Below are 15,988 nucleotides of genomic sequence, written 5' to 3'. Positions count from 1 at the left end.
GCCTCTGCCTCCCAACTAACGGGGATTCTGAGCTTTCTGTCTTGAGTTTGTTGAGGATGGCAAGCCCTACAATTAAGATCAGAGTGCATGGCCGCTGAACTTGAGTTGAGCAAGCCTCTGCTCTCCAGGCCTCAGATATCAGATCTGTCAGGTGCCCCTGGACGGCCATGATCTCTGGCTGGAGGCACGCAGTGAGTGTGCTCCTTCCTGTCCTGGTGCTGGGGGGTCTGATGACCTTCTGCGTCTGGTAAATGTCCCAGCAAGTGGGGTCTGGCAGCCAGGATGCCGCAGGGAGTCAAGCATCCTTATCAGCATCATGATGCTTTCTCCGGGCAAGTGGCCACTGCTTCTCAGGTGATGAGATCGGGAGAGGCGTGCAGAGCTGAAAAACTCTCCCAGAGACAGAGACTGGACTGTGGGGAACTGAGCTGAGCCACACAGGGAGTTCTCTGGAATGGAGCTGGAACCTAAGTATTCCTCCAAATGGGGAGACAGAAGTTCTGAGCCTTTCTTTGGTATCACATCTAAAGAGACTATCTGTCCCGGAAATTAGGCATCAAGATGTGTAAATTCATTATTAAAGAGCACTTGTTGCTTTAAAAATAAACTTTAAATTACCAAGCCACCAAATAAAGAAAAGGCCCGGTTTTGAATGAAAAGATGAATGAGAATCAAAGCCAGCGAGAGAAGGGCTGGAGAGTGGTCGGGGTGAAGCTGAGAGTCTCCCTGGGGGGCACTCGGGAGGACCTAACCGAGCCAGGCCCTCCTGACCAGTACAAGGGCCCAAACGACAAGGCTCTTGGTTAGCGCTCACGCACCCCCTCTGGGCTCTGTCCACATCTGGAAAGTGAGAACAGATGTGGGTCTGCCAGATTGTGCGCCCTGGGTCCAGACCTGTGCGTTTCCGGGTCGCTCCCACACTAAGGAGTCCCCAGCGCGACAGAGCAGGCGGAAAGGGGCCCCAGCGGCGGTTTCCTCTCGCTAAACGGTTGGGCGGTTGAGGGGCCGGGGCTCCCAGCCGGGAGTGACCTGCCGCCCCACCGTGCGCCCGCAGCAGGCTCCTGCAAGCCGCCGAGAGCGTCCGGGACGCCCACAGCCTGCCACCAGCGCCCCCTAGCGGCGGTAATGTTGACTAAAGAAACAGCTGGCATTTATTAGAACTTTTGCCCCAAGCTAAGTAAGCACGGTGCCTACTGCTGCCCAGCTATTTATTCCCATCTCACAGAAAAGAATTCTGAGACCCGAGCGAACTTGTCCAAGTAACTCTGGATGGAGAGAACCGGCCCGGCACTGTCCCAGCATTTTACTAGATACTCGGAAATCTGGAGCAGGCCGTTCCCAAGCCCGCCCCCCCCCCCCCCCATCTTCCTGGAGCTGGCCGTCCTCTCCGTTTCTGCCCTAGTGTCTCCCACCTCTCCATTTTGAACGAAAATGGTGTCCTGACTACCAAGGTCCGGAGCCAAGGGTTTGTCTTCTCAGATGCCCAGGGACCTTGGCAGAGAAAGGGTCTAAGAATCAGAACATGGAAACTGGGTGGTTCCGGCCTTCCTGGAAGGGTGAAGCGGGAGGGGGTGATGCCCTACACACCACTGGAGTTCTCGGCCTGCTCTGCCTCCAGCTGCCTGTATGACACCGGGAAGCCCTTTCTTATCAGGACTGGTAAAATGGGAGGCTTCTAGACGATCTCCCTCCCCATTATCTCCACTACACACAGCTGCCTTCTGCTCCACCCAAACCCGCACTGCATTCCTAACGGAGCCTTGGACTGAGACTGGAAAGCCCCAGGCGGACACCGTGGTCCATCCCCTGAGCTCCCTCTGGAGCTCGGCCTGAACTAGGTCCTTATGACCTCAGCAGGTGGAAGCCAGCTGAGCAGAGAAAGGCTCCATGTCCCCAACAAAGGCCCCGGGGTGGGGAGGGGGCTGCATTATGATGACCTCATCCGCTCTGTGACATCAGCCTCTCTCTCACCCCCACCCCCACTCCTCTCTGGTCAGCTGCTCTGCAAACAACCATCAGTCCGAATCCCAAAGGCCTGAAAAAGTCTGTCCTCCAGTCCCTGCTACTGATCTCTGTCTCAGCCAACGAGGAAGCACCATGAAACTGGAATTCACAGAGAAGAACTACAACAGCTTTGTGCTGCAAAACTTGAACAAACAGAGGAAGCGCAAAGAGTACTGGGACATGGCCCTGACTGTGGACCACCACGTCTTCTTCGCACATCGCAACGTGCTGGCTGCTGTCTCTCCACTGGTCAAAAGTCTCATCTCCAGCAACGACATGAAGACCACCGACGAGCTCTTCATCACCATTGACCCCAACTACCTGAGCGCCTGCACGGTGGACCAGCTCCTGGACTACTTCTACAGCGGCAAAGTGGTGATCTCAGAGCAGAACGTGGAGGAGCCTGCTGCGGGGCGCTCAGTATTTCAACACCCCACGCCTCCGGATTCACTGCAATGACTTCCTTATTAAGTCCATTCGACGTGCCAACTGCTTGCGCTACCTCTTCCTGGCTGAGCTGTTCGAGCTCAAAGAAGTATCAGACTTGGCCTACTCCGGCATTCGTGACAACTTCCACTTCTGGGCCAGTCCCGAGGGCTCCATGCACTTCATGCGCTGCCCCCCTGTCATCTTCGGCCGCCTGCTCCGGGATGAAAACCTTCATGTGCTCAACGAGGACCAGGCTCTCAGCGCCCTCATCAATTGGGTGTACTTCCGGCAGGAGGAACGGGAGAAATACTTCAAGAAGTTCTTCAATTACATCAATCTCAATGCTGTCTCCAACAAGACGCTGATGTTTGCCAGCAACAAGCTGACGAGCTTGGAGAACAACTCCGCCCACGTGACCTTGATCGAGAGTGTCCTAATGGACCGCAAGCAGGAGCGCCCCTGCAGCCTGCTGAGCTACCAGCGGAAGGGGGCCCTGCTCGATTCAGTGGTCATCCTTGGTGGCCAGAAGGCCCATGGCAAGTTCAACGATGGAGTGTTTGCTTATATCATCCAGGAGAACCTGTGGCTGAAGCTCTCAGAGATGCCCTACCGCGCAGCCGCCCTGAGTGCCACAGCCGCCGGCCGTTACATCTATATCTCCGGTGGCACCACTGAACAGATCTCAGGCCTCAAGACGGCATGGCGGTATGACATGGATGACAACTCCTGGACCAAGCTACCCGACCTACCCATTGGGCTTGTCTTCCACACCATGGTGACCTGCGGGGGAACGGTGTACTCAGTGGGTGGAGTATTGCCCCACGCCGGTACGTCTCCAACATCTATCGCTATGATGAACGCAAGGAGGCCTGGTGCCTGGCAGGGAAGATGAGCATCCCTATGGATGGCACAGCAGTGATCACCAAGGGTGACCGGAACCTGTACATCGTCACTGGGCGATGCCTGGTGAAGGCTACATCTCCCGGGTCGGTGTAGTCGACTGCTTTGACACCACCACAGGGGAAGTGGTCCAGTGTATCACTTTCCCGATTGAGTTCAACCACCGGCCCCTGCTCTCCTTCCATCAGGACAACATCCTCCGTGTGCACAGCCACCGGCAGAGCGTGGAAATCAACTTACAGAAGATAAAGGCCAACAAGTCAACATCCTCAGTGCCTCTGCTGCCTAACAGTTGTCCCTTGGATGTGTCCCACGCTATCTGCTCCATTGGAGACAACAAGGTATTTGTATGTGGGGGTGTCACCACAGCCAGCGATGTCCAGACAAAGGACTACACCATCAATCCTAATGCTTACTTGCTGGACCAAAAGATAGGTGAATGGAAGATCCTCGCCTCCCCACCTGAGGCCCTGGACTGTCCTGCTTGCTGTTTAGCCAAGCTACCTTGCAAGATTCTTCAAAGAATTTAAACAACTTTTTAAGTGGGAGAATAAGTAAATGCATTATTATTCACAATTTAATGACAAAGAGCAAGAGAGGAAATGTGGCCTTTGAGTTCCTTTTAGTGTTAGTCAATGCTTGGGTCTGAAAATGGAGCTTCTGGGCTGGGGATGCTCCCAGTGAGTAGAAGTTCTGTGTTAACTGGTGTGGATTCTCTGGTCGGTGGGGCGGCAACATCTCTCAGGTACTGGTCCCTTAGCAGGTAGAATTTTTTTAGAGTTACTCCAAACTGAGACAGGAAAAGGAGCCCTCAGGGTATGGGGGGGGGTTGAAGTTCCTTCTAGACCCTGGGCTAGAAGATGTCCAACCCGCCCCCTTCTCTACCCCTGTAGTTACCTCTCAGTGGTCTACTAGACTGACAAGAAAGTGTCTGTTTGGAGTTGTGATGCTGCGGGCTCTTCCAGCATATGTTTGCTTCCGGTCTTCCAGGGAGGCAAAAAGGGCCCATTCTGGGTCTGGGGAGGAAGGTGGTGTGTGGGCAAAGCTCAGGGACAAGGGACAAGCAGGGTCGACAGCCCTGTCCTGTTTGTGTACTGGGGGTGGTTGGGTGTCTCATTTGTGGGGAAGCTGAGGATTGTTTACAACCTCTTCTGGTAGGAAAGGTTCACTGAGGACCCTCCCCGGGATCGTGGGGTTTGAACTGGGAGGTGGAAGAGCCAGCAGTAAAGGGAGAAGAGAGAAATCCTTACCTAGAGCGGGATGAAGCTTGTGGGTGCTGTGAGAGGGAGCAGGTGTGCGGTTTGAGGACCAGTTCAAACACCCACTAGGTCATTCTGGGTCAGTTAATTTATCTCTCTGTCTTAATTTCCTTTTCTGTAACAGAGAGATAATGAGCCAGCCTGCCTACCAGTGTAAGGGGGAGTTTCAGTGAATTAGCGCGTGTGGAATGCTCAGCAGGTCGAGAGCACCGGCTGCTCTTGCAGAAGACCACCAGTCTACAATATCTCTGTTTAACCTTGAAAACATACTTAACATGACTACAGATTTGATTGCTACAGGTCACTAACTACTAACCTGCGTTTCTTACTTATCCTAAACAGTTTGTAATAGTAACTTTCAAGGACTGGAACATCATTACTTTTTTAAATGAGTTGCATGGGTACACTATCTTAACCAAGAGTAGAAACATATATACAGTATGTTGTAACAAAAATAATCTTAAAATTGTATCAATATACAAAAATCCATACCAATGTAAAATATTTGAAACTAGTAGTTGCTTTTTAGTTTAAAAGTAGATTCAATAATCTACTCCTTTATCCTATCATTCCTATGTACCCCCTTTTTTTCTTTTCATCCTTTGTCCCTCCTTCCCCTCAATACAATACAGGAGATAAAGGATAGAGGAAATAAAAAGATAGAAAGAGATCCCTTAATCTAACCATCTTTGCTTAGTTTCCTCCTTGACCATGATCAATAACAACTTGCAACCAACCCCCTAAATGACTACAAATGCCAATAATCCACTGAAAGACCGAAACCCCTCAGCTCACCTCTCAGGAATGTGGGCATCATGTTCTTAAAATTGTTTCCTGTTGTCTGGGGGGTGACAGGGTCTTTAGGGGACCCTGAGGAGAAAGTTAGAATAACGGCCAAGTCCTGGGAGAACCAGGTGTCTCATTTGTTGTCTCTGTGTGACAGGAAAGGGCGGGGCTTAACTGGTCTTGGCTGGAGAAGTGCATGAGGCAGGATCATCTTAGCTAGCAGCTTTGAAGTTGTTCTGGATGCAGATTTCTGAGGAAATGGCAACAGAGGCATTCTGTGAGGCTGGATCCCCTGGGCTACTTGTCTTCATTGGTGTCTGGTCTCTCTCTCTGTTTTTTCTGAAAACACACTAACTTTAAAGGTAACATGTATATATCTGCATTAACACAGGTATGCAATGTGCGGTGTGCACAAGTCAGTTAAAGATGATTTTTTTGTTTTATGTTTGAGCAGATAAAAGGCATCTGTTAATATTTTAAGTCCATTTGGACTGCATAACGAAACTGTAGTATAAATCTCCATCCATGCCATGTAAAAGGGGGACATGCAATAATAAGCCATGAAGACTCTGTAGCCAACAAAATTTATGTCTCATCCAGTCTCAGAGCTGTTCCCATGTAAAGGGATCAGCATACATGTCATCTGTCTTGTAGTTTTTCTTGGTTTCTTCCTTTATATCTGCAGCTAAGATTTTCAGGAGGTCTCCCCAGGTCAAATCTGATCTTTATTAATTTTGAAGGAATTCATAGCTTTTTGTTTCCTGTGGAGACAAAGGTCTCTCCCAATGTAACACATTTCTTAACTCCTATTCTGAAGTTTTAAAATACATAGGCTAGTTTGATTATTCAGCTGTTTTTCCATAATCTGATGTCTCTCAGCAGCTGTTATTTTTTGCTCATTAGCATTTAAAAAATTTAAAGTTAATAAAACATTATGTAATCTATCTCTGAGGGTCTCTGTTACCCCTTTCTGTTTATTAAGCATTTATTTATTTTTTATGCTCATTGATGTTTTGCCTGCATGTGTGTCTGTGTCAGGGTGTCAGATCCCCTGGAACTGGAGTTTACAGACAGTTGTGAGCTGTCATGTGGGTGCTGGGAATTGAACCTGGGTTTTCTGGAAGAGCAGACAGTGCTCTCAAATGCTTTAGGGGCCATCTTTCTAGCCCCTAAGCATTTCTTTTAAAGTAGGATTGGATCTTTCTACACATGCTCATCCTGTAGGATTATGTGGTATGCCTGTAATATGCTTTATGCTGTAATATGCAAAAACAGTTTCATTTTACTAGAGACATATGCTGGAGCATTGTCAGTCTTAATTTGTACAGGTATACCCATAATAGCCATAACTTGTAATAAATGTATAATTATAGAATCAGTCTTTTCAGAATTTAAAGCAGTCGCCCATTGAAACCCTGAATTTGTATCTATGGTATGGTGCACACACATTAATTTTCCAAACTCTGAAAAATGAAACACATCCACTTGCCAAATTTCATTTCTTTGGATACCTTTTGGGTTACTTCCTGTAAGTAATGGAGTTTGGTTATACAAAGAACAAGTAGGGTATTTCCTTATAACTACCTTGGCTTGTTGCCAAGTGATCTTTCTTTAAACCTTTGCAGTTAACATGTTGTTTCTTGTCAAATTCTGAGACTTTTAGCACACTTGCTTTTAATAGCTAATCAAGTTCATCTATACAATGGTAAATTATAGATTAAGGAAACTGTTTATGAATTACTTCTAATGGCTGTTGTATCCCTGATTAGCCCAGACCTCACTTGAGGTGACCATTCTGTCAACTGTTCCCAAGGGCTGGGAGTCAAGTGTCTGCCACTATGCCCATCTTGTTTGATTCCTCTTGGTTGCTTGTGTGTGTGTGTGTGTTATAAAGTGGGGTTGTTGTTGTTGTGGTTGTTTTTACCAAACAGACACTGGCCCTGGCCCTCCTCTGCAGGGATGCGTTTGTGTTTACATGCTCTCTCACCACACCTCTTTGCCGTATGCCATTAGCATAGTCCCCCTAAACACAGCATTGTCAGATCCAGCACAGTTTAGAATCAGGCTGGCTGTATCTACACAGACCTGTTGACAATTTGTTACTACTTTGTTGATATTATAGATCCAGTTAGGGAAAACTAATATATTTACAATATCAAGACGGATTCTCTTTTTGAGAGATGGAGAATGTGTGTTGCTATTTAGTCTAGGCTGGCTTAAAAACTCAGGATGCTCCTGCCTCAGACTCCTGAGTGCTGGGTTATCAGATGGACATTGCATGTTATCAATGTCAATATCAACATCAATATCAACTTGCCATATTCTGAAGTGAGCATGCATTTTCTCTCTTACCTATTAATAGGACACATTTTTATTACTAATTTGTTGATGTAAAATTTTCCTTTCGTTCCTTGGATAAATCTTGTTTGGGACAAATTATATATCATTCCAAGTTGCATGGATGATTTTATATAATTATTGGGTTTAGGGATTATTCTACTGTCTGTGTACTAGTATTCACTCTCTTCAAATATTTGTTTTTAATTATGTGTTGTGGGGTTGTCTTTCTCTGTGTGTAGGTGTATGCCTTATAAGTACAGGTGCCGGCCGGGCGGTGGTGGTTCAGCCTTCAACCCAGCACTCAGGAGGCAGAGGCAGGTGGGTCTCTGAGTTCAAGGCCAGCCTGGTCCACAGAGTGAGTTCCAGGACAGCCACGGCCACACAGAGAAGCCCCGTCTCTAAGAATCACACACACACACACACACACACACACACACACACACACACACACACACACACAGAGAGAGAGAGAGAGAGAGAGAGAGAGAGAGAGAGAGAGAGAGACGCACACAGATGCCTACAGGCCAGAGGCAATTATGAGCTATCTGACATGGCTAAAATTAACCATTTTGCAATCAAAATAAAACAAGAGCTTTTCCTTCACCAGAGGCTCATCTTTTTAAGGATGCCCTGTGACTTTTGAGATCTTTTCAGCCCATGCTTTTGAGATTGATCTAAGTAGTTCTCTGTATCGACCATTCATCCCTTTCCCCTGCACTACCAACAGCCTCTGCAGAACTCCGAGTTGTTTTCAGTTTCAGGTATTTGTGAAAAGAAACAAAACAATACAAGCACTCATGTACAGGGTTTTCTTTCTTTTCTTCCTTCCTTCCGTCCATTTTTATTTTTATTGAGACAGGGTCTTATGATGTAGCTGTGTCTGGTTTGGAAGTCCCTATGTTGACCAGGCTAGCCTGGAACTCACAAACATCAGATTGTCTCTGCCTCACAAGTGCTGGAATTAGAGGTGTGTGCCCCCACACCTGGCAACTGGATAGTCGGTCTTTCTTTAGTTGTATCCGTTTTTATTTTATTTTATTTTATTTTATTTTATTTTATTTTATTTTATTTTATTTTATTTTATTATTTTATGTGTATGGACACTTTGGCCGGCATGTATATATGTGTACCACATTCAATCCTGAACTGACCCTCCCTCCAGCAGCCATCACTGCTAATAGCTCCTGAGCTAGGGGTGGTGTCTTAGTTAGGGTTTCTATTGCTGTGAAGAGACATCATGACCATGCAACTCTTTTTTTTTTTTTTTTTTTTTTTTTTTGGTTTTTGAGACAGGGTTTCTCTGCATAGTTTTGCGCCTTTCCTGGAGCTCACTTGGTAGCCTAGGCTGGCCTCGAACTCACAGAGATCCGCCTGGCTCTGCCTCCTGAGTGCTGGGATTAAAGGCGTGTGCCGCTGCCGCCTGGCCGACCAATGGCAACTCTTATGAAGGAAAACATTTAACTGGGACGGCTTCAGAAGTTTAGTCTATTATCTTCATGGTGGGACATGGCAGTACACAGGCAGACATGGTGCTGGAGAAGGAGCTGAGAGTTCTACATCGTGATCAGAAGTCAGCAGGAGTCTGTGTCCACACTGGGTGTAGCTTGAGCAAAGGAGACCTCAAAGCCCGCTCCCACAGTGACACACTGGCTCCAACAAGGCCACGCCTCCTAATAGTGCCACTCCCTATGAGCTTATGGAAACCAATTACATTCAAACCACCGCAGGTGATCTTCATGAGGTCTTGCAAACAGAATTTCTTAAATAGTTATAGGCCTACTCAGATAGCTTGTCTTATCTCTAGTGGGTAGTTTATGATAATTAAAGAATTCTTCCACTTCAGTTTGTCAGATCCATGCAGGTGGAGTTGTTCATGTGTTCTCTTATTAACTGTTAGTTTGCAGGCAATTTCATTTCTGTACTGATAATTTATATTGTCTTTATCTTTTTTGTTTCTTCCCTTCTTTCTGGGTTAGTCTGGCTAGAGAGGTTTTTTTTTGTTTTGTTTTGTTTTTTTGTTTTGTTTGTTTGTTTGTTTGTTTTTTGTTTGTTTGTTTTATAAGAACCAGCTTTTGATTTCATTGATTTCTCTAGTCTTGTTGTTGCTGGGTGTTTTGGAGACAGGACGACCCTGAACTCCTGACGTTTCTGCTCCCACCTCTCAAGAGCTGGTATCACAGGCACGCGTCTCCATGCCTCGCTTCTCTAGCTTTATCTGTTTTTATTATTTGCGAACCTCTTCATTTTCCTCTTGCTTTGTGCTCACATTGCTCTTTTTTTCCAGTTTAAACTGGAATCTTAGTCAAGATATTTCCCCTTACTATTACCGTTTAAATACCACAAGCTTCACTCAAAGCTTCAACTTCATCTCACAAGTGCTGTTTTCCTTCACTCGGCTCAAAATGTGTTGTTTTCAGGTGTTTTGAATTCCCCAAATATCTTTGTCCCCTGGCTCATTTATAGATCAGCGTGACCTTGAACTCACAGAGATCTACCTACCTCTGCTTCCTGGGTGCTGGGACAAAGGTGTGCACCACCACACCTGGCCTTGTTTGTTTGTGTGTGTGTGTGTGTGTGTTGTTGTTGTTTTGTCTATTTTTTAGATAAACATTTTATTTATATGTGTGTATGAATGTATGAAGGTGCCCACAGAGGCCCTGGATCCCCTGGAGCTGGAATTACAAGTAGTTATAAGCCAGACTGTATGGGTGCTGGGACTGGAATGGAAGTCTGGTCCTCTGAAGAGCAGCAGGGCCTTGAGGACTAGGCCACCTCTCCAGGCCCCAAGATTGATTCTTCACAGTTTGATCTTCGTACTTTACAGACTCCAAGTTTGTCTTCTCCATGAACTCTGTGTTGGGTTTGCAGCTTCATTACAGAGAAGAGACCGGAAGTGTATGTCACGTAGCTCTGTCTAGGCCTTTTCCAGTAATACAGTATGTCTGTAGCTTTGTTTCTTATCAAGATTGTGCTAATCCCATATAACTATGGTCTTTAAAACAAAATTCAAAGTATTTGTGAAGACTGATGTTTTCACTAATGAACACATTGTTTTTGCACATGCATGGATTTTAAAGTCATTATATTGCATTTACTGCTCAGAAAACGTCAATTATATTTCTCCATATTGTTTCCTCGTTTTTTGAGATAAGGTCTCACAATGTACTCCAGATTGTCCTTGGATGAGTAGAAACTCTCCTGCCTCAGCCTTCCAATGTTGGGATTATGGGTGTGAGCCACTACATCTAGCCCAAATTTTAAATGTTACTAATATAAAAGTTTCTGTACCTTATTATCATTACAATGCCTTTAAATTTTCTTTACAGTTTTTAATTCTGTGGAGTGTGTGTGCCTGCATGAGTGTGTGTGTGTGTGTGTGTGTGTACGTTTGTGTGTGTGTGTGCGTGTGTGTGTGTGTGTACGTGTGTGTGTGTGTACGTGTGTGTGTGTGTGTGTGTGTACGTGTGTGTGTGTGTGTGTGTGTGTGTGTGTGTGTGTGTGTACATGCTGTGAGAGTCATAGTGTTAGGATTCTGCCCCCACTCCAGCTGCATGACTGCACATGCACAGTTCAGAGCTAAGCAGGGGTCTTGCATCTTACATCATCAGTTCGCGCTGGTGATTACATGCGTGTGGCGTGGTCATGCCATCTGCACACGTGTGGCATAGCTCCATAAGCCCACCTGTGCCTTAAAAAGCCAGACACAGACTCTTCCTCTTCCTCTGCTCTGTTCTCTCCTGCCCCCACTCTCTCCCCCTCTCTCTGCTCCCTGCACGTGCTTCTCCCCCAGGCCTGGGTCTTTTGTGCCACCCCACCCCCCAATAAAGCTCCGATACTGGGTTTCGTCATGGCTCGTGCCTCATGACCTTTCTGCATGGTAACCAGCACTGCTTATCATTGGTGCTGTAACGAGACAGGCTCTTCCAGAGCTCTGTGTCCCGGGCTCTGCGACCTGAATCCTGTACTGCGACTGCCCGCTCCACTTTTTCATTTGCCCAGCCTGGGGACCACTCCTCACAACACACGGGCTAACCAGATTGGTGAGTTTCCCCTTTCTGGTCCCACCCCCCCCACCCCCACCCCCCACCCCCACCCCCACCCCCGTCATTTCCCGTGACTGTAGCCTGAGATATATTCCTCGTGCTGGACCACCAGGGGTCCTCTGCTCTGTAACACGACACTCTCTCTTGACTAAGTTTTAAATGCTGTCTGGACTCCCAGGGGTCCTCTGGTATGTATGCCAGCCCTTACCCCTTCTGTGACGGTGGTTTGGGTTAATTTGTGCTGTTAATGCCAGTCCACAGACTGCCTATCCTCAAGGACACTTGAGACAGGAGCCTGGGATCCTGTTTGTTCTTTTAATTTTTTTTTTCCCTTTGCTGCAATCATGGGACATGGAGACTTCTTCCACTCCACCTCTGACAAATGCCTTAAATATCCCAGATACCAGTAAATTTGGCTGTGTAATGGCTGCTTGAACCCCAATATTTCACAGGATTATCTAACTTCTGCCAGCGAACGGACAAATGAAGAGAGTTACCTTATCCCCACCCTTTTACCTCAGCTCCAAACCCTTCCTTTCTGATTCTCTCTCCTGCCCACTTGCATTCCTGAACTAAGGAATCTCTGACTCCAAAGAACCTTATCTTTATCTGTTTCTCTGGTACCAGATGGGCCGCTAAGCACGGACAGGTCTGGAAGCAGGCTAGGATGCATGCAAATAGTTTACAACCAGGACCCACATGGGGATCACAATAATCTGGATGACTCTTTAGCCAGAAATCAGTTTACAGCCTGCCTCCTGGCAGGATTTCCTGTCCTCAAGCCAGCAAACTATCAACAACAACAACAACAACAAAAAAAAAAAAAAAAAAAATTCAAGACACGGAATAAAATCTGTCTCTTGTCTCGCAAAGCTCCCTGACCTTAGGACTAAAAACTTAAGCATCTGGAGAGCAAGGCTCCTGACCCCACAGGCAGAAGTGTTAGCGGTGGCATTTAAAGTGTACCATGGGAGAGATGAAACAAAACAAAACAAACAAAACAAAAAAAACAAAACTGCCAAATGTTGGTACACGCTATCTGACTAGCTCCCCGAAAGCTGCCAGGTCCCTGTTTTAAGCGTGGAAAAGAAGTCCATTGGCTCCGACTTGCACCACTGCCCACAGTGGGGGGCACCCATAGGGCCTTGCCTGAAACTATGCTAGAAGGGCCACTGGTCAGCTGACTGCCTCAGTGTACCTAGCGGCATGGGGATATCAGCTCAGGACCCCCTCCAGCTGACTTCCTAGGCTTGGCCTTCAGCGAAGACTGAAGCTGCCCGTTTCCCAGCCTGGCCACTGCCATCTCACACAGGGAAACCCAGGGTAGTAATAATAATATCTGGGTGACCTAACTCCTTCTTTCTGGACACCGGAGCCACTTACTCAGTCCTGAGGGAGTTTTGGGGTCCCACCTCTCCTCATTTCCCTATTATCAGGGTGGGGGTGTAGCCTTACCCACCTCACCAGACTTAATTGTACTTTCAGGGGTACCCAATGGGAAGAGATTTCCCAGCTAAGGTAGGAACTTTCAGTTTCATTTGCCCCCCCCATGTGCCTCACTCCAGACAGGCCCGCAGTGCTTCTCATGCACAGGGACACAGACAGGGCCGGGCTCTCTCTCAAGTTCCAGAGGACATCAGGATCCACTGCCTTGTCACCAATTCCAGAAGATTGAGGTCTCACCCCACAAGCTTTTCTCTTCCTGGTTCCCTCTTCTAATTAACTACTCTCAGCTAATTAAGGAATACCATAGAGCTGAGTCCAAGGATCATCAAATATATACCTAGTGGTAAAGAAACAGTAACATTTAAAAGGTATTTACACCCCCAAGATCCAAAAGTGTCTGGGCTCTGCAAAAACAGACTTTAATATAACAATCTATTACTGTTAAATGCTCTCAGCAATTGATCACCTGTGTCTCCTGGATGCTGAACTAATAAAGGAAACAGGTGCCTTAAAATAATCTGTCTCTGATAAAGCTTATCTAGGTAAAAATTAAAAAACATGTTCCAACTTCTCTCTCTCTCTCTCTTCTCTCTCTCTCTCTCTCTCTCTCTCTCTCTCTCTCTCTCTCTCTCAATACTAACCAACATAACAGAGTACCAAACACTACAATGGTCACCAGCCAAAGACTTTAATTTTCTCATGACTGCTTCTTAATGTTTAATTTTTTTCCTAAGCTCCAGAAACCAGCTTAAACCCATCCCAATAGGTTGGATCTACTTCAAGATAAGTGCCAAACCCAAACTTTCCTGGTCTCAGGACCCCTCTATCACCCTGGGAACCTTCCCAAAGGAAAAAATAAAAAAAAATAATAACTCCTTTTTCTAAGCTTTTCTCTGTCTCACCAGCATCCTGTCAGCCACAAAAGCAGCCAGAGTGCCAAGCCAAGAAAGATGAACAGCTCCGAGGCAGACGATAGCCCACCATCCCAGGACGCCTGTCTACCTCAGAAGCCCCCTTCCCTACCCCCCCCAAGAGTCAACCGACACCCACCAAGTCAGCTGGAAGCAGTTTTTCTGGAGAAACGATGCCCCTATTCCTGTTCACCCACTTTTTTATAATAAGCAAAAAGTCTGAAATGTTAGGATTCTGCCCCCACTCCAATTGCATGATCACACATGTGCAGTTCAGGAGCTAAGCAAGGGGTCTTGCAATCTTACATTGTCAGTGTGCACTGGTGATTACGTGTGCGTGGTGGTGGCAGCGGTGGCGGCAGTGGCATGGTCACACAATCTGCACACGCATGGCGTAGCTCCGTAAGCCCGCCTGTGCCTTAAAAAGCAGACACAGACTCTTCCTCTTCCTTTGCTCTGTTCTCTCCTGCCCCCCTCCCTCCCCCTCTCTCTGCTCCCTGCATGTGCTTCTCCCCCAGGCCTGGGTCTTTTGTGCCCCCCCTCCTAATTAAGCTCTGATACTGGGTTTCGTCATGGCTCATGCCTCATGACCTTTCTGCCTGATAACCAGCACCGCTTGTCATTTTTAACACAGAGAGGGCCCCTCTCAGGACTCAGCTTTCTCCTTCCACCATATGAAACCCAGGAATCAAAGTTAAGTTGTCAGGCTTGGCAAGCACCTTAGCCTGCTGAGTTTAAGGTTAAAACCTTCAGTGATGGCCAGACTTGGTGCACAGGCCTGCACTCGCAGCTTGTGGGAGGAGGAGGCAGGAGCACAGGGAGTAAGAGGTCATTCCTGACTATCTCGGGAGTTCCAGGCAGGCCTAGCCTACAGAGTGAGGTCCTGCAGACTGTGGTTTCCCAGGCCTAGAAGGCTGAAGAAGCCACTGTCAAGGGCTGTGATCTTCTGGAGGTGTTGGGATGTCTTAGCATGATTATAATTGCTCATCATTGCTGGATACAAAACCCTGAATATATGAATGAATATGGTAGGGTATGTAAAGTCTATCCCAATAAATCTATTTAAAAAATGATCCTGGCTTCTGTCTTGGTCATCTCACTTGCATCACTCACTTTGATGATGTCGAGTTCTGGGCTGTGAGCAGCCTTGTGGAGAGGACCCTGTAACTCAGAACAGAAGGCTTTCACTGACAACCCAATGAGTGACCTTGACGTGACTGTTCATGCCTCAGGGAAGCTTTTCAAGGGCTGCAGCCCTGGTCAACATCTTGACAACAGCCTCGGGAGCATTCCTGAGCCAGAGCTGCCCAGCTGTGCTTGTCCAGATGCTGGCCTGAAAGACCATGTGAGATGTTTGTTATGAAGGTGCTAGATTTTGAGATAATCACTACACAGCAACAAACAATACAAGTTACCCATCCCTCTAAGACAGAAATTTCTATGTAATATTTAATAGTTTAATCATTTCTATATAACACTTAATAGTTCCTTATTATTACTTTTCTGGTATATTATGTACCTCTGAGGAAATGTACACTGAAAGTGTAATGAAAGTCAATACGGGGGAAAAAAATGTTTGTTCTGTGGTGCTGGGATCAAATCTGGGACCTTACAATGCTAGCTACCTCCAACCCCCAACACGGAATTTTTAACAATCAGAGCCTTATAATCATAAGTGTTTCTAGAGAGACATCAATAGAGCATGGTAGTCAACACTGGCAATCCCAGAACTCAGGAAGCTGAGGCAGGACAATGGCCTTGAGTTCAAGGCCAGCATGAATTATAGAGTGAGTCTGCCTCTCAAAACACCAAAAATAAATAAATAAATAAAGTGAGTTGGACATATGAAGAGGATGGACCAACAAAAGTC

The 15,988-nt window shown here is 46.7% G+C and overlaps 1 protein-coding gene across 1 annotated transcript; it reads left to right on the top strand.

Moving 5' to 3' along the window:
• The first annotated feature begins 1,910 nt into the window (after window positions 1-1,910).
• LOC114689405 (calicin-like) lies at window positions 1,911-3,936 on the top strand. The gene is given in 4 exon segments (XM_028863706.2): window positions 1,911-2,406; window positions 2,408-3,242; window positions 3,245-3,400; window positions 3,403-3,936. Coding segments are annotated over 4 exon segments (1,761 nt in total). The 5' UTR covers window positions 1,911-2,097; the 3' UTR covers window positions 3,864-3,936.
• The last annotated feature ends 12,052 nt before the right edge of the window (window positions 3,937-15,988 follow it).

This window comes from Peromyscus leucopus, chromosome 2 (genome assembly GCF_004664715.2).
Source record: "Peromyscus leucopus breed LL Stock chromosome 2, UCI_PerLeu_2.1, whole genome shotgun sequence".
Classification (NCBI taxonomy): domain Eukaryota; kingdom Metazoa; phylum Chordata; class Mammalia; order Rodentia; family Cricetidae; genus Peromyscus; species Peromyscus leucopus.
The sequence above is the reverse complement of the archived record's forward strand: the minus strand, read 5'-3'. Positions and strand labels throughout refer to the sequence as shown.